General features: G+C 40.0%; 5 protein-coding genes and 1 long non-coding RNA gene across 10 annotated transcripts in view; 3 read left to right on the top strand and 3 right to left on the bottom strand.

Annotated features, from left to right (window-relative positions):
* The first annotated feature begins 642 nt into the window (after positions 1 to 642).
* LOC104815355 (cytochrome b561 and DOMON domain-containing protein At2g04850) lies at positions 643 to 2,152 on the top strand. The gene is made up of 2 exons (XM_010543713.1): positions 643 to 1,289; positions 1,397 to 2,152. The coding sequence occupies exons 1-2, from the start codon at positions 674 to 676 to the stop codon at positions 2,014 to 2,016; spliced, it is 1,236 nt and encodes a 411-aa protein (XP_010542015.1). The 5' UTR covers positions 643 to 673; the 3' UTR covers positions 2,017 to 2,152.
* Positions 2,153 to 3,227: 1,075 nt separating this feature from the next.
* LOC104815354 (transmembrane protein 256 homolog) lies at positions 3,228 to 5,108 on the top strand. 2 transcript variants are annotated; one of them, XM_010543712.1, is made up of 5 exons: positions 3,228 to 3,330; positions 3,403 to 3,473; positions 3,621 to 3,701; positions 3,841 to 3,884; positions 4,770 to 5,108. In XM_010543712.1, exons 1-5 carry the CDS (start codon positions 3,273 to 3,275, stop codon positions 4,867 to 4,869), a joined length of 354 nt encoding a protein of 117 aa, XP_010542014.1. In that variant the 5' UTR covers positions 3,228 to 3,272; the 3' UTR covers positions 4,870 to 5,108. The 2 variants fall into 2 exon arrangements, with proteins under 2 accessions (XP_010542014.1, XP_010542012.1); XM_010543710.1 differs by lacking the exon at positions 3,841 to 3,884 and adding an exon at positions 4,250 to 4,293.
* Positions 5,109 to 5,131: 23 nt separating this feature from the next.
* Positions 5,132 to 5,933, bottom strand: LOC104815436 (glucan endo-1,3-beta-glucosidase 1-like). Of its 2 annotated transcripts, XM_010543815.2 has the most exons (3): positions 5,859 to 5,933; positions 5,529 to 5,780; positions 5,132 to 5,405 (listed from the first exon to the last, which is right to left on the bottom strand). In XM_010543815.2, exons 1-3 carry the CDS (start codon positions 5,926 to 5,928, stop codon positions 5,371 to 5,373), a joined length of 357 nt encoding a protein of 118 aa, XP_010542117.1. In that variant the 5' UTR covers positions 5,929 to 5,933; the 3' UTR covers positions 5,132 to 5,370. The 2 variants fall into 2 exon arrangements, with proteins under 2 accessions (XP_010542117.1, XP_019058281.1); XM_019202736.1 differs by lacking the exon at positions 5,132 to 5,405 and having other exon boundaries at positions 5,428 to 5,780.
* On the top strand, positions 5,477 to 6,188 carry LOC109116758. Its single transcript, XR_002024261.1, has 2 exons — positions 5,477 to 5,565; positions 5,640 to 6,188. It is a non-coding gene; the product is annotated as an uncharacterized LOC109116758 (long non-coding RNA).
* Positions 6,189 to 6,331: 143 nt separating this feature from the next.
* Positions 6,332 to 12,729, bottom strand: LOC104815356 (histidine kinase 2). 3 transcript variants are annotated; one of them, XM_010543715.2, is made up of 14 exons: positions 12,244 to 12,729; positions 11,802 to 12,116; positions 11,196 to 11,414; positions 10,638 to 11,087; positions 10,267 to 10,542; positions 10,013 to 10,182; positions 9,402 to 9,614; positions 9,135 to 9,321; positions 8,951 to 9,002; positions 8,640 to 8,869; positions 8,449 to 8,547; positions 7,716 to 8,368; positions 7,119 to 7,613; positions 6,332 to 7,027 (listed from the first exon to the last, which is right to left on the bottom strand). In XM_010543715.2, exons 2-14 carry the CDS (start codon positions 12,039 to 12,041, stop codon positions 6,775 to 6,777), a joined length of 3,537 nt encoding a protein of 1,178 aa, XP_010542017.1. In that variant the 5' UTR covers positions 12,042 to 12,116; positions 12,244 to 12,729; the 3' UTR covers positions 6,332 to 6,774. The 3 variants fall into 3 exon arrangements, with proteins under 3 accessions (XP_010542017.1, XP_010542018.1, XP_010542019.1); XM_010543716.2 differs by having other exon boundaries at positions 11,802 to 12,139; XM_010543717.2 differs by having other exon boundaries at positions 11,802 to 11,865; positions 11,974 to 12,728.
* A 2,190-nt stretch (positions 12,730 to 14,919) lies between these two features.
* Positions 14,920 to 16,502, bottom strand: part of LOC104815357 (altered inheritance rate of mitochondria protein 25) — a 4,276-nt gene continuing 2,693 nt past the window's right edge. Inside the window, exons 6-12 of the mRNA XM_010543718.2 lie at positions 16,243 to 16,308; positions 16,057 to 16,113; positions 15,903 to 15,964; positions 15,698 to 15,818; positions 15,526 to 15,606; positions 15,333 to 15,439; positions 14,920 to 15,163 (exon numbers count right to left, since the gene is read on the bottom strand). Coding sequence (XP_010542020.1) covers positions 15,133 to 15,163; positions 15,333 to 15,439; positions 15,526 to 15,606; positions 15,698 to 15,818; positions 15,903 to 15,964; positions 16,057 to 16,113; positions 16,243 to 16,308 — 525 coding nt within the window. The 3' untranslated portion in view covers positions 14,920 to 15,132. The remainder of the gene's footprint in view (positions 15,164 to 15,332; positions 15,440 to 15,525; positions 15,607 to 15,697; positions 15,819 to 15,902; positions 15,965 to 16,056; positions 16,114 to 16,242; positions 16,309 to 16,502) is intronic.

A 16,502-nucleotide genomic window follows, 5' to 3' on the forward strand; every position in this document is an offset into this window, starting at 1 on the left:
AATAATCGAAAAAAAGTTATATTTTTTTTTAAGAAAATAAATATTTTATTATAATCAAACCGAATTCGATCTAGATATAATCGCATCGAATCCGAACCGAGATTCGATTAAACCATCCCTAATTATTCAGATTCAATAATTTTTTTAATCAGATTTTAATTTTAAAAAAAATGTGGAGAAAACTCTTTTGATGCATCCCTAGGACAATGCAACACAATTCAAGAATTGTTTTTTAAAATTATAATTTTATGTTATTCGGTCACTTTTATTTAAACTATATTGAGACGGTCGTTAGAAAGCTGCGAATTTGAATATCCCCACCAAATGTATATGGTAATCAGGTAATGTATAGCCAGTGGGTGGGGCCCATTTGATCACTTGGCTTCAAAGCGAAGCAGAGGATATGACATTTTTCATTTTTTTTTGGTCCATAATGGGGAAAAATACACTTTCTATTTGCCATTCACCCCATCATATTAACCAAAACTTTAAAATATGGAAAAAAAATCATACTTTATAACATACGTATGATGTTATCTTGCACTGAAAGCAAAACCCACAATTTTTTTTTTAAATTTAATAAAAAATACAAAAAAAAACCACACTACAAAAGAGTAAAAACAAAAATAAAAAGGCCTAATGTTTGCTCTATGTATCCTATTTCTTCCACACAATGAGGATTCATATCCTAACCCTCAGAACCTTTCCCCTCCGTCTCCTCCTCCTCTTGGCCGTAAAACTCCCGGCCTCGGCCGCTGGCCGTTGCGTAACCACCACGGCCACGAGAACGTTCGAGAAATGTGTATCTCTCCCGACGCAACAAGCCTCGATCGCTTGGACTTACCACCCCGGGAACGCAACTCTCGACGTTTGCTTCTTCGGCACGTTCATCTCTCCCTCGGGTTGGGTCGGATGGGGGATAAACCCTAGTTCCCCCGAGATGACGGGTTCTCGGGTCCTGGTCGCGTTCCCAGACCCTAACTCGGGCCAACTCATCCTCCTCCCTTACATTCTTGACCCTTCGGTTAAGCTCCAGAAGTCGCCTTTGCTCTCGCGCCCTCTCGACCTCCGTCTCCATGCCTCCTCGGCCTCGCTCTACGGCGGGGACATGGCCACGATCCGCGACGGGGCCTCCGTTCAGATCTACGCTTCGATTAAACTTCCGTCGAATAAGACCAAGATTCATCATGTTTGGAACAGAGGTCTCTACGTTCAAGGCTACTCTCCCACCATCCATCCCACCACCTCCATTGATCTCTCCTCCTTCGCCACCTTCGATGTCTCCTCAGGTGCAAAGCATTACACTTTCTCGGAAATGTTTGATTCAGATGATCATTCAAAATTTAGAATCCATCAAACTGAACAATGGTCCCCAAATTGCTGATCTTTTCCCCAGGTTTTGCATCTGTAAATCGACACACAGATTCAAGAACCCTAAAAGTGATACACGGGATAGTCAACGCCGCCGCGTGGGGGGTCCTCCTGCCCGGCGGCGCCGTCGTCGCCAGATACCTCCGCCATATGAACTCCGCCGGACCCACCTGGTTCTACGCACACGCGGCGATCCAGCTCGCCGGATTCCTCCTCGGGACGGTGGGGTTCTCCATCGGAATCATCCTCGGCCGTGAATCTCCCGGAATCACGTATACCCTTCACCGGAACCTGGGCATAGCGACGTTCGCGGCGGCGACGGTGCAGACGCTGGCTCTGCTTTTCAGACCGAAGACGACGAACAAGTTCCGGAGGTATTGGAAGTCTTACCATCACTTTGTCGGGTACGGATGCGTAGTGATGGGCGTGGTGAATGTGTTTCAAGGGTTCGAGGTGATGGGGGAAGGTGGGTCGTTCGCGAAGCTTGGGTACTGTCTGTGTTTATCGACGTTGATCGGAGTTTGCGTGGCCATGGAAGTGAACTCGTGGGTCGTGTTCTGTCGGAAAGCGAAGGAGGAGAAGATGAAGAGAGAAGTTTTGACTGGCATTAGTTCCTGCAACCGAGGAAGTGGAATTCTCAATTAGGTCTTGCCCCTTGGGAGAGTGAGTGAATTCGTAGATATACATATACGTATATATGTATATATATACACGAATATGATCTGTATCTACAACTCGCGTCCGAAGCGTAAGAGTCGGAAAATCTCTGTTTTATTCATTACAGGGTCCCTGAGATCTGGGAACCTCTGTTTCTGTCACTTTTTTCACACTTTAGTAACCACAAACCCAAAAATAACAAATACTGGATTCCGGGGAGTTGATCTTTCACCGGATGTGGCTGTAACTCACCGCTCCGATTTCCTCCGCCGCCGGAAATCGCCGGAGATTCTATCGCTTTCGCCGGAGGGCCATTGAAAAAAACAATATGTACGGAAAATGGAGAGTTATGACTGTTGAGCTCGTATTAGTGAAGTTTGAATCACTTTTGTTTTTAATTTAGACGGATTAAATTCACATTATTCACATTTATTTCTAAAGATTCCTCTAACTAGAACTTGAAACCGAGTTTCTAAGGATAAATTTGATGCTTTTAATAAATTGTTTCATTATCAAAAATTCTCTTATTTTGCTATTCCTATTTCAACAAGTACTTTATCCAACTGTGACCATGTGATCCAAAATATAGTATGGTCACATGTTGATCTCATTACTTATAATATTAAATTTATGATATTTTAATCAAATAATTAGTAAGATATACAAGATATGAACATAATGAATTAGTGAGATCATCATAAATTTAACGTTATAATCAATAAAATCAACATGTTACCACACTATATTTTAGATCATATGGGTCGTATGGCCAGAGTTAAAAAGAGATATATATTGAAGTAAGAATAGTAAAATAATGATATTTTTGATATAATACATGACAAAAATTACTTATTCTCCACGTTTGATGCTTTTAAATTTGGTCTTCGAGACACTAACGTACGTAACCCAGTTCCAAACTATAAAGAATTATTTAAAAAAAAATCAAATAAAGTGCATGATTGCAATATGTTTTTTTATAGAAAATATATATTTTTAGATAATTGCAAGATTAATAATTATTTCGTATTTTGAAATTATGAGTTTTAACTAGTGTTTACTTACAATTCAATTCATAATGTAGTTTGTTAAAATCATGGGCCAACATTATTGGGCCGAATCCTAAACTTAGCCCTAATTTCAGTCTTTTACGATACGACGTCGCGCCAGGAAAACCCGATACCGGGTCGGAATGACCCGGCTTGAAATCCATAGTCCAAAAATGAAAAATTAGGAACACGAATGTAATGAAGAGGAGACGAACAATGGATCCCCGGATGTGGCACAAAGTGGCCGCCGTTTCTGGTAAGATTTCCTCTGTGATCTCTGTAGCTGTTGATGTATTGAGGAAGCAGCCACTGATTACGTCCATTGTAGGAATGGCTGCTCTTGGTTTGGGCACGTATGGAGCTCATGTCTTCAAGCCCCAAAACCCTTCTTACAAACAGGTCAAAATTGGAATTTCTCTTCATGTTTGGTCTTGATCTCCTTTACATCTATCTGGGTTTGATTTGTTTGACGTTTTCCTATCTGGGTTTAGTTTCTTATCGGATTTGGTTTGGGTTTTTTTTTCTGAAAAAGTAAGCATTTTTCAGGTGTGGCAAACGGCTTCTCTATACCATTTGGTTCATACCGCTGCCCTTGTTTCCGCGCCAAGCACCAAATATCCCAACATCGTAAACTTTTTCTTTGTGAATTCTCTTGTTTTTGCTCTTCTGCTACTGCACGATCATGCCGATCGTATTCTGAGATTGTGTTTTTCTTTCCTCCATCGTATTGATAACTGTTTGGTGTTACTTTTGTTTTGTTGCCCAGTTTGGTGGCTTATTGACTGCTGGGATTATAGCTTTTTCCGGCACGTAAGTGTTTTTTTCTTTCACTCGCTGGTCTATAAATTTCATTGCTCTCATAGTTTCTTAGTCCTTTGGCAAGCCCGCTGTATGATCTTTGTTCATGGCTTGTGTTTCATGTTTCGGAAGGGTTCTCCATCGGAATCATCCTCGGCCGTGAATCTCCCGGAATCACGTATACCCTTCACCGGAACCTGGGCATAGCGACGTTCGCGGCGGCGGCGATCCCAACATCGTAAACTTTTTCTTTGTGAATTCTCTTGTTTTTGCTCTTCTGCTACTGCACGATCATGCCGATCGTATTCTGAGATTGTGTTTTTCTTTCCTCCATCGTATTGATAACTGTTTGGTGTTACTTTTGTTTTGTTGCCCAGTTTGGTGGCTTATTGACTGCTGGGATTATAGCTTTTTCCGGCACGTAAGTGTTTTTTTCTTTCACTCGCTGGTCTATAAATTTCATTGCTCTCATAGTTTCTTAGTCCTTTGGCAAGCCCGCTGTATGATCTTTGTTCATGGCTTGTGTTTCATGTTTCGGAAGAGCATTTTTGTATGAAACTTGCCGGGTGTTCCACAGTTCACAGATCACAGAATCTCTGAGTTGTAACCTGAGCTATTTGATGTTTCCTAGTGCTCTGAATCTTAGATGATTTAAAGTTTCCAGCATGGGTTCCAATTGTGGTCACTAAGAAATGTAGGATAGTGCTTTGTCATTTCAGCCTGGCAAGTAAGATAGTCTAGAGATGTTTCAAAGTCTTCAGATCCCTTTCGAAGCATTAATGCTGTCTGCTTCTTTGCAATAGATACACTTCAGAACTACACTTCAGTTTCTAATTTCTGTTCTGTAGTTCAATGCAATTGTGAATATCCAAATCTCATGTTCATGGAATGTTGTAGGTGTTATATGGTAGCACTGCGTGAGGACAGAAAGTATTCTACCTTGGCACCATTCGGAGGCTTTGCATTCATCGCTGCCTGGGCAAGTTTGCTTTTCTGAATATATCAAATCAAGTTACGACGATATGCCTTATGGTCAGCTTTCCATGCCTCTGCCATCTTATCCTAAATTCGAACAGTCAAGTTATTTGAAAAGATTGTTATACTCTTACCGTGTAAAACGACTTTTTCTGTCACTCGTTGTGCTAACTTTGTTACGGGACAAGTTATGTAAATAACCAGACGGGATGTTATCTCGGATTCTGGGTGCATATTTTCACAATGCACCGGGGAAATAAATTGTTTCGTCAAATGCAGATGGATAAGTGAATATTTGTATCCATTATCGGGTTCTGTTCTTTTGCACCAGAAATGCAATGAGGCTACACAATTTCCGGGTGTGGTGAATAGATCTAAATCTCATAACCCATCTCCTGAACTTTTCTAGTACATGATACTGATCCAAATCTTGGAAAGAAAAAGCATTAAATAGCAGAATCAGAATCTCAGAAGAAAGCATTAGAAAAAGCAACTCATCTCATCTTCTGTCTTCTCTGTGTAATCAGGGTGTATACTCGAATTGGCAAGAATCATGACCTGCCAATCATGGTTACATAATCATCACCAGAGTCACATGCAAAGCTTAAAGTCTTTCCAAGATCTACAATGATTCCGGTGATTGGATGATTGGAGTGAGATGGTTCTTGAAGAGGAGCTTACTTGGGTCAAGTTCAGTGATCATTGCAGCACCTTTGAAGTAACATGAACCTCCTTTGTTCTTATAACGTTGGTAATAGCTGTTGAAGGCAAAAGCCGCATGGTCTCTTACAGTGTTGGGCAGGAAACAAGGCTGGTTTTGTTGGATCTTGCTGCAGTCTACTCCTCCTTTCAAGCACGCCCAATCTAACGCTGCCTGCAACTCATCATCTGGTGTCTGCTCATCAGCTACACACCATTGTTCCAACTCTGCCTCTGCTTATACACACACATATATGCACATGTGAGCGTATGTATATGCGTGCGTATACGTGTAAGTGCAGTCATCTTTACCTGATTCTTGAGGAGTTGCTACTGATATGATGAGCAGGGCAAGCATTATCCTTATCAAGAGAGTTGGCATCTTGAAAGAGAGCAAGAATGAGTTTCAGATTATGCAAAAATATCTGTATATATGAGAAGTGTGATTGCAAACAAACTCCAACTTGACTCTTTTATAGTGACATGAAAGAGAGAGAGAGAGATGAGTAATCCAAAAGTTTTAAACTTTAATGGATTCTCTCACAGTTAAGAACCTTCATAGTATTTTTTTTTTACTTTTTTACTGTACTTGAAACTGTGGAGTGTGGATGACTTTGGAATCTAGTTATGCTTCAGATGCAATCAAGAGTTTAGTTTTATAACCCATTTTAGTTTATCTTTTTGCCAACTCGAGATCTGAACATTGTCGGACAAGGTTGTTGTCTCATTCTAGAACCCAAACAAGTGCCTTCCATGCTGCTTTTGGAAGTTTCTCTGTCTGTAACTGAACAAGACAAAACACGAAGTCATTGGCAATAAAACCTAATACTCTCACCTTTTCACTGCAGAGGAAAAGGTGAGATTACTACCACAACATACAAGGTAACTCCAAAGTTTCAGAAGACAGAAACAGAGGCTATATGAACAGAATATACTAAGCTATACACTGCAAATCTGCTATACACTCGGGCAAATATCGACGGGAAACGGAAAGGGTGAAACCCGTATATACAAAGGGAAAGAAAACAGTCGTTCTCCCGTCTGCTATTTCGTGGTTTCTTGCGGGACGAAACCGACGAAGTAAGCAGCGGAAAATTCTTTCCCTGCAATGAACTCATGTTGAGTGCAAAGCCGTGGAATTACCTAGAGTTTCCCGGTTGGTTGCTGTTCTTCCTCGAGCACAAGCATGAGACATCGGGATGATCCAATGGTGTAAAACGACTTTTCGCTAACTACTACACTCAAAGAATCTCACTACCGCTTTATACAGCACTTCTTCTTCAAACGGCTTTGATACGTAACCATCCATTCCGCATTTCACACATTTCTCATTCGTAGCCTGAATCACATCAGCTGTCATCGCCAATATGGGGACATGCCAGTTATCCACGTTACCAAACACATCAGCAGACTCTTCTCCAGACTCGATCTTCTCGTTGGTTTCCTTCTCCAGATCACGGATTTTCCTCGTCGCCTCAAATCTGCACCGCAAATAAAAAGATGGGTAGATCAGTTGTCGTTCAAAAACCACCCATCAAGGAAGACATTGAAAGAAAAAAAAACCATAGTTACCCGTCCATTTCAGGCATCTGGAGATCCATGAAGCAAGCATTGAAACTATGTGGAGGCTTAAGCATTGCTAATGCAGCCTTTCCACTGTCGACACATTTCACGGTGGCTCCGTATTTCTTGAGCGCACCTTCGGCCACTCTCCTATTCACCAGATTGTCATCGACAACCAAAATCCGCTTGTCTCTCAAGAGATGTCCGAGATTTTCTCGCTTCTTCCTATTCGTGTGCTTGTATTTACCGTTGCTGAGGGCTTGTTGCAAGAAACCGATCAAGACACTCAAGCGAAGAGGCTTTATTACCACATCGTCGACAAGACCAGAAGACTTGAACTCAACTCGCTCCATGGGAGTTGCAGAGGTTGCCAGAAGAAAAATCTTCGGGCGGCTCATGGATGTTTCTTGACCACTATTGTTTAGCAACTCGCTGAATTCTGTGAACTCTTTCTTGTTCCAGACATCTTTGTCGATTAGAACCATAGCCAAATTTGCCAATTTACTGCACAAAGGTTGAAATATTAAGGAAATCTCGAAGAAATGTTTGGTTTACTCTGAGAAAACTAGCAAAAGAAAGGATTTTGATCCATTAGAGTTGAAGAACCTCGAAAAGGTAGATGCCATTCTCAAACATGTAGCAAAATTAGCCGATATTCCCAACCTCTGAAGATGGTATCGCGTGACCTCAGCTCGGATACTTCTGCTATCAATAACTAATGCCCTCAATCCACGGAACTGCTGAACGGCTGAATCGTACTGCTCCCACTTGGTAACCGATGCATTCTTTTCCGCTTTCCCAAAAATACCGGTGAAAGAGAAAGTACTGCCCGTTCCAGGCTCACTAACGAATCCAATCTCTCCTTGCATGAGCTCAACCAGACGCTTGCTTATGCTTAAGCCAATACCTGTCCCACCATAAGTACGGGAGGTCGAACTGTCAGCCTGCATGAACGGAGTGAAAATCCGGTCTTGTGCATCTAGAGGAATACCAATTCCCGTGTCCTCGACAGTAACAAGCAGTTCGATTTTATCAGGTCCATGATGATTCTCTGGGATGCCGTTAAATGTCCTGAAATTCCTCCAGCTTCCTGACGCATCTACGACTGGATACCCGCTAAATGTGTTGCATATCTCACCCGACTTCTCGAGTGCTAAACCCAGTCTTTGTTTCAGCACTCCGTCTTCTGTGTCGAGGGGTTCCCTCACCTCGTCTGCAAGATGGACCGAGACAAATATGTGCCCCTTATCGTGCGTGAACTGTAATTACGGAACACAAGAACAAGTGAGAGGAGTTCTGTTTCTGTTTCTAACTAACAAGCAAACAAAGAAAGGACTACCTTGATTGAGTTTCCAACAAGGTTTGTAATTATCTGCCTGAATCTTCCCGGATCACCCGTAACAACATCGGGAACTTGCCCCGATACATACACGGCCAACTTTTCTCGCACAAACCAAGAACCGAGCACTCGATTAGACAAGTGAATATGCAAACAAAGAAATTCCATGTATTATATGTGTATATATATACCTCGATTCCTTTCTCATTTGCTTTCCCAGAGAGGAGAGACAAAACGTTATCAAGAACAAAACGTGGATCAAAAGGCACGTTTTCAAGATCGAGCTTTCCTGATTCAATCTTAGCCTGGTCAAGAACCTCATTTATCAGTGAGATGAGATCTTTCCCGCTGTCATGAGCAGTTTGGGCATAATCCAATTGAATTGCATCAAGATCAGTGTCCATCAGCCTTGTCAGCATTCCTGCAACGGGCAGCCACATAGATTTAGGTTGATAATCCCCAAGAACATGGACATATAAATGGGCAAAAATATTCCCCATACCAAGAACACCATTCATTGGAGTCCGTATCTCGTGAGAAACCGTCGCTAGGAACTGCAGAAAGATAAATGTTTCAGTGACAAGACCAAAACTTAGTATCGCTGAAAAGTTTCCAGACAGAGATAACAAAGTTCAATGTGATTGGATATATATATATACACATACATATATATCCACAAAATTTACCTGTGATTTTGCTACATCGGCGGCTTCAGCACGAGCTTTGAGCTCCATCATCTTCTGACAGTCTTCTTCAACTTTTGCAATTTGATTGATAGCTTCATAGAAGATGTAGCCAAGGAGAAAAGAAATAACCAGAAGTCCACCAGACGTACCTATAGCCGACCAAGGAGTAGGAGGCTTTTGCTTAAACCTGCAAATAAACGAGATATTCATGCATTAAGAAAAAAAAAATATAACCACAAAATATCACATACGAGCATAGAGCTAAACCTGCAATGCATTTCATGTTTCCTTGAAGGGTCACCAAAATCAAGGGTGCTAATGTGATGGTGGCTTTCATCGCCGATTTCCGAGCCATACATTCTGATGGGAGCCGAAGCATTGGTCGTGTCATAAACATTCACTGCAATAGTCTGTTTGCTAGCAAGTTGATGAAGAAGCTTCTCTACCAGTGATGGAATATCGTAAGATGCACCTAAGTATCTGCTTCAGGTGTAACTTCCACAGGTTAAAGACATTCCAGTACAAAAGTCATACTGCTCCATAAAAATTCTCTTACTTGTTTTTATATGGTTGCAAGACAGAAGTTTTGTCCGATTTTGGTATAAAAAAACTTGACAGAAATTGTAACTGATTAGAATAAGGTGCCTTCAATAAGCTTTCCCTAAGGAAAAAGAAACTAAAACGGTAGTTTTAGCTAATTTTAGTATAAAAACCTTAAAACGCAGTCAAAGAAAGTTATCAAGCTCTTATTCCCCGGTTCATTGTAGAAAACACCTTATTCTAACCATTTACAAAGTGTTACAATGAAACTAGATAATCATCAATCATTTCGAGTAACCAAAATTGGTCATGGTTAAGATTAGGTAACAAGAACGGACCCCATAGTCGCTTGAATACGTTGTTCCTCTGTAGCATCATGCGGTAGGTCGGTATTGTATACCGCAAAGGTCAACACAACACCAAGATGATTAGACTTCAGAAGCTTAAAAGGAGACGTTAATACCCCTTTCCCGGTTGCCCTTGCCCTCAATATGTTTTCACGGTCTTCCTGCATGATAATAAACCATCTTTTGTCACCTTAACTTTGAGATAGAACAATTAAATAATTGGCATATGATAAAATGACACTGACTTTCCCAGACATCATGTCAATTGACACGATATGGGAGACGGTTTCTTGAGCGAATATAACCGGTGCATATTCATCTTGAAGGGGTGCTGGATCTAAATTTTCAGGAACGCAGTCTTGCACAAGAGTCTGGTCCTCGGTTTCCATTTTCTTTATTGTCCATCCATGCTCCTTCTCAAACTGTTCTCTTTCTGAGTGAAGAACTTTCAAAGCATAAGCAACACCGCTAGTAAGAGGCCTCTCGAAATTTGTTCTCTCAGTATATTCACCAAAGGTTTTCTGCAAAAGAAGAAAGTATGAAATCACGTATTTGTTCAAATAAAAGATCTTTAGATACAAAAGCTATTAACAGTAGTTGTTAGCCAAGGCATCACCTGATCTATGGCAGACGGGGTTTTCCCGTGGTGAAAGGTGGATACAAGGATGGCCAAGGCATGTACATGATTCATGCTAACATTGAACTGATCTTGTAACATGCGGGCTCGTTCATCACACATGCTAGCTAATGTCTCTGTCCTTTTACGTGTAATATTTTTATTTAAGTGCCAAAACAAGAAAACAGATAGCAGAATTCCCAGGAAGGCAAGGAAGGTAAGTAACTTCTTCCTCCAGTCTCCAGTTCCTCTTGAAGGAGTCTGAGCCAATGGCTGCTGAAGAGAAGCTTTTTCCTTTTTCTCTCTTGTTCTTTCAGAACGACGTGAAAAATTCTTCCAGAATGCGAGCACTCCAGCGAGGAGACACCACCATCCGTTCATTAGATAAGATGAGAAATTCTGATGGTTCTCCGTTTCATAGTCTACGAGTTGTGTTGATTGAAGCAAGTTCTATTCACAACCAAAGCATTCAAAAGATGAAAAGATTCAAACTTTTTTGTAATTCTTTACCAAAAGAAAGAAGTATACCACATCTTGCCAAGAAATGTTATATCATACCCCTTCAGGATTCTCATACATTGGAGCTGGTGATGAAACAGAACAAAGATTCCATGGAGTTCTTCCCTCCTGAACAAAGCATTGTGCCTCAGATTTCACCATCTCTGCAACACTTGTACAGTGCCTCTTCTCACTCGAACGCATAGTTATAGAACATGTAACACCACCGTTTACTAATCCTGCGAGGCCAGATTCTTTGTGGCACTCAAAGGATGTCACCTGCAACAGAGACAAAGAATGACATGACATTACCAACTAGAGACTTAATCAATGAGCTTTTTTGTCAAACATTATACAGATTTCAACGGCCATGAACCTTTCTCCAAACACAACCACTGATGGTAGTTGATGATTGTACCATATTCCACTTTCTTTTCTTTCTCCAACACAACCACTGAAGGTAATAATAGAAACTATAGCATTCCACTTTCCTTTCTTTCCAAAGTCCATTTCATATATATCCTGTGTGTTTAGTACATGAAGCTCTAGAAGCTCACAGTAAACAAGGAAAATTTCTTAGCTCCCAAAGCTATGGTGGCTACAGCAAGAAACTAGATACATTCTTGGACCCCAAAACCCATAATTTCACTAGTTTTGAAGGTGTACCTGGTCAGAATCATAGAACAAAGAAGCCAGAGCATAAATCTCACTCCTGCTGACATTGTTATGTCTGAAAAACATCATATCTTTTCCATCAAGATAGTGGATTTTGCCCGAGAGGGCCCAAAGAACAATCACCACGCAGACCAACCCGCCGAAAATTGGGAAAAACTTAAACCTCACTCTCCATTTTCCGGCACGGTTTGGCTCCTCTGGTCTCTTGGAAAGCTTACAAGTAATAGGCATGTCAACCGACACAAGAATGGCGTGTCCTCTTGAGCAGGTCTGAGAACTTGAGCGAAAACCCGATCTCCAGAACAGCTATGTATGGAAGACCCAGATTACTAGAAGTCGGTAATTTTAAACCCCTAATCTCAGATTTAGCTGAAATTAGGGGAAATTCAGATCTTTCGAAGCAAAAAGATGAAATCTTGTTCAGCAAACCCACCTCACGAGTTCGTTCTTCCGAGCAATCAGAGAGGAAGTAACACACAATTCGCTTTCAGAAACCCAAAAGGTTGGGTCCAATGTCAAGAATCGTGAGTAGCAAAAATGAAACCCTTGACCATCCAAGACAACAAGAAAAGCCAAACCCAGTACTTGTTCTTGTCCAAGCTATGAAAAGGAATCAAGTTTCAGGTAAGAAATAGAACAGAGAAAAGGACGGAGCTTTAGCTTTCATGGCCACAGGGTAATGTCAAAGCTCTCTCTCTCTCTCTCTCACACACACACACACGCAGAGGGGTGAGTGAGGAAGAAGAAGAAAGCTTTGTGGCTTTGGCCCTCGAAACAAACAGTGTTACCATGAAAGAGCAAAAGAAGACCAGCTGGTTTCCCTGATAAACCAACTGGACTCAATGATCAGACTTTGGATAAGAGAGAGAGATGTAAGAGGAATAAAAAGAAAACAAAAGAAAAAAAAAAAGGAACAAATCTCTCTCTCTCTCTCTCTCTCTCTCTCTCTCTCGTTTGTTTGGTGCACACACCACACCATATTGGAATTGAGGTTTTAGGGTCCATGATTATCTCATCATCTTAGGTGGGGGAAGGTCTTACCATAAAACTAAACATATAAATTAAAAGAAACAAAAAACAAAAACCGCCCACTAGCCCCAAAGAATCAAATTCCTAAACCTACTCACCATCATTTACTTCCTGTTTGCAAAATGTTTTCTTTTTTTTTTTTCATTTATTTATTGGAATATTATAAAATTTGTATGTAAAAAAAAATGTTTCACCAACGTAACTTAACATCTACTCTAAATCATAACTTATATAGTCCTTTGTGTTTTATTTATACATGTCGCCGTCAGCTTATGATTAAGTATTGCAGAGTTTCCTAAATGCAGACAAAGATACTATGTTTTGATAATACTCAACTCTCTACCTAAGCCTAATATTATATATATACATATATGTATATATATGAGAATCCTATGTATGGTTTTCTTATCATATACTCTAATAGATACTTTTGTTTTTTATTAAAGGATTGCATTAGGTAGAATGAGAATAAAAACTCATTGATTATTATACTGAGTTCTAAAGGTTTGGGACTATTTAAAGATTAGGGTTTTTAATGTGAATCTTATATCAGTTTCGCTTTCGATTTTGCCCTTATATAATTAACTCTTGTCCCACGCCCAAGATAAACCGCTCAACTGGTAAAAGTTGAGATAAAATTTCTTTCCAACTCAAGTTCGAGAATTTGTTTGGATAGTAATTTCATAAAGACTTTTCGTTTTTCTTGATGTAGTTGGAGTAAAGGTTAGGCAAATTTTCAAATTAAAAAAAAATCGAATATGATATAAATATATATATGGAAGATATGCTTGAATTGGATGAGGGGACTATATTACATGTATATATCTCATTTGAGTTCTTTCTATGGAACAATAATTGTGAAAGCCAATAAATATGGAAGTAATATTAGTTTGGTTACATATATTTAAAATGGATTATCCAATCAGAGAAGGTCAGTGGTGTAGTTGGTTGAGAAGAAAAGAATGTTTTTGTCTCAAATACTATATTTGAGTGATCGTTGGAGAGGAATGATGCAATTTAATTGTAACAAGACTGTCTTCTGATTCAGGATAAATGTAGTTGAAAAACTAAAAAACCAATGTGAATACAAAAAAAAGGATTGTCGGTCTAAGATCTAACCACGTAATTTTGAAAAGATCACCATTTCTTTTAGTATCGATTTCATTTTTTCAAAGGAATTATATGCTTAAATGTACATTCATCAAAGTAGCTTATTATGTTGACCATTTATTTTCTTGGGAGGTCAACATAATAAGCTACTTTGATGAATGTACATTTAAGCATATAATTCCTTTGAAAAAATGAAATCTTATACTCGATTTACAAAAACGGAGAATGTACAAGCGCTATAGAATTTGGAAATGGACTGACAGTAGTAGGTCACATGAGGGCATTGAACACTCGCAAGTCATGTTGTGTAGTTTTGGTGTGCTATTATTTATTATGGCTTCAGCAAAGACCAAAGTCATAGCCCCGAACGTAGGCAGTACTTTGCATTGGTCCACCACTCATGCTTTTGTGTTGTTACTTACCATTATATCATTTTATACATATATATATATATATATATGTATGCTTTTGTAACTATATAATATAATATAATATAAGGCGTGGAAAAGCACTCTTGAGTTGCATTATTTGATGGGAATTGCAGTTTCGCCTTCATCATTTTGATGGGGAAATATAGTGGACAAATTGATACTACCTTATGTTGATTCAGAAAGCATCTCTAAAAAATTGAATCTTTCTTGCCTTTTTTTTAAAAAAAAATTCAGTAATCGATAATATCGGAAAATTATCCAATATAGAAATGTCGGTTCATTTCTTTTACAGAAAATATGATTATACTCAACCGACATAGTTTAAAAAAAAAAAACATTTCAAGTTCGGAATTGGATTAAAGATTCAGATTCTTTTTTTAGAAAAAAATTGGGTATCCTAAAACATACCCATCTTGAATTTTCTTTCAATTTCTTTTCAATAAAACCAAATTAAAAACTTGAAAAAACTATAAAACACAGAGACATTATTAACTTTCTACAACCATTTTTGCCCATTTCGGGCGTCGATTCAACCATTTTCCAGATTGATTTTTCCGTTTTTTTTTTATAATTAAAAAAGACACTATTTCCATTAGCGAAATGGCCACCCCGACACAGACGAACAAATCTTTTAACTCACTCGGTTTCTTAGCGAAAGAGATGAACGACGGAAGGAAAACAAGTGCCGAGAGGGGCGTTGCTTCGGCCGAGCAAACAGATATGGGAGGGGCATACAGTAAATAGACACTCTCCTACTCTCCTACCGCGACGAACGGGAGTCCCCTGCCAAATTTCCAATTTCCGAGTCAGAAAACCCGAGATACTTCCCCATCATTCCCGTCTTTTTACGAAAACCCGATGCCGCGACAGTTCAGTTTAGTTTCCGGTGTTTCTTTTCAGACACGGTGAGTTATTCTTGCTGTCTGAAGAAGAAAAAAAGGGAAACACTTACCAGCCACCGTGCCTCGAGAAGTAATCGTTGTCGAGCGAAATGGCAAGCGCAACCGCAACAGCTCTTTCTGACAGAGTCAGCGGCCGCTTCACTTCCAACTCTTCCACCTGCCCGTTCACGTCGGGTGAGGGCCCCGCAAAAAAGAAAAACCAAACGAACCAGAGGGAGAGAGGGAGGCCTCGGGGAAACTTACCGTTCTAGCGGCGCCAGTTTTGGGCGTAGCAGCATCAGCTTCCCCGAATCGGATCACGTATTGCCCGGCATCTGTGAAAATCTGTATCATATACGAATATATACATGAAACCCATAAGATGAAATCTCGGGAAAGAGCAGGAGAAAAAAATAAGGTCCGAGAGCACAAAAACCTCGAAGCCGAAACCCCTCCAGTCACGGTCTATTTGCGCTAACACTTCCCCGTCAACGTCCTTCAACGTAAATGTCCAGTTCCACAACCCCGGGTTTTCCACCACCGCAAACTGCTTGTTCCTGAAAACGCGCGAGAGTTGTATAAAAATCGTTTTTTTCAGATCCGTCAAAACTGTAATGGAAAGCTTATTTGAAGAGGTTTACCCGAGGTACAAATCATAAATCCTCCTCCATAGATGCCATCTTCGGTGAACCACGCCGATTTCCTACACAAACAAATGGCCGGAACCAAACTGTTTACGAGAGGAGCGATGCAAACGCAACTACGAATTGCTGTTTTGACGTTATATCTCTATACCTTTCCATCAATCTCGGCATATATCGAACTGTTGATCCACCAGAAAGGTCTACGAACCTAAACACGATTGAAATGAATCCGTAAATCTCAAACAACAAAATATCTGCAAACTTATATGCAGCTCTTTTACAAGTTCAACGATTTTTTATACGAAAGCGGGAAACAAGCAATGCCGGAAATCCTCACCCGGAAAAGCTCGTTACCCAAAGCATCAGTTATGGAAGCAACAAACGGACGCCGGAGACGAAGTAGCTGCAAAATTTGTAAAAAAAAAAATCATATGAGAACCCTTTTCTCTCTTTTGCTTGTAACATACAAAAGTTTAGTGCTGACATGAAATATAGTTGTCAATCATTGAGGTGAAACTACCATTTCGATGTATCGGAGTTACAGTTACTGAAGGCGATATAAAGTTACACATGGTTTTAAAAGCAAACACGGCATTC

The sequence above is a fragment of the Tarenaya hassleriana genome, unplaced genomic scaffold (assembly GCF_000463585.1).
Source record: "Tarenaya hassleriana unplaced genomic scaffold, ASM46358v1 Cleome23, whole genome shotgun sequence".
Taxonomy (NCBI): Eukaryota; Viridiplantae; Streptophyta; class Magnoliopsida; order Brassicales; family Cleomaceae; genus Tarenaya; species Tarenaya hassleriana.

Coding starts and splice junctions, on each gene's coding strand:
- LOC104815354 (XM_010543712.1), top strand. CDS start 3,273: ATGAAGAGGAGACGAACAATGGATCCCCGGATGTGGCACAAAGTGGCC. Junction 3,331..3,402: donor CAAAGTGGCCGCCGTTTCTG/GTAAGATTTCCT, acceptor CGTCCATTGTAG/GAATGGCTGCTCTTGGTTTG. Junction 3,702..3,840: donor GCACCAAATATCCCAACATC/GTAAACTTTTTC, acceptor TTTGTTGCCCAG/TTTGGTGGCTTATTGACTGC.
- LOC104815436 (XM_019202736.1), bottom strand. CDS start 5,928: ATGCCAACTCTCTTGATAAGGATAATGCTTGCCCTGCTCATCATATCA. Junction 5,781..5,858: donor AGCAACTCCTCAAGAATCAG/GTAAAGATGACT, acceptor GTGTATAAGCAG/AGGCAGAGTTGGAACAATGG.
- LOC104815355 (XM_010543713.1), top strand. CDS start 674: ATGAGGATTCATATCCTAACCCTCAGAACCTTTCCCCTCCGTCTCCTC. Junction 1,290..1,396: donor CACCTTCGATGTCTCCTCAG/GTGCAAAGCATT, acceptor TCTTTTCCCCAG/GTTTTGCATCTGTAAATCGA.
- LOC104815356 (XM_010543715.2), bottom strand. CDS start 12,041: ATGCCTATTACTTGTAAGCTTTCCAAGAGACCAGAGGAGCCAAACCGT. Junction 9,322..9,401: donor AAACATGAAATGCATTGCAG/GTTTAGCTCTAT, acceptor GTTTATTTGCAG/GTTTAAGCAAAAGCCTCCTA. Junction 9,003..9,134: donor CCGATGTAGCAAAATCACAG/GTAAATTTTGTG, acceptor ATCTTTCTGCAG/TTCCTAGCGACGGTTTCTCA.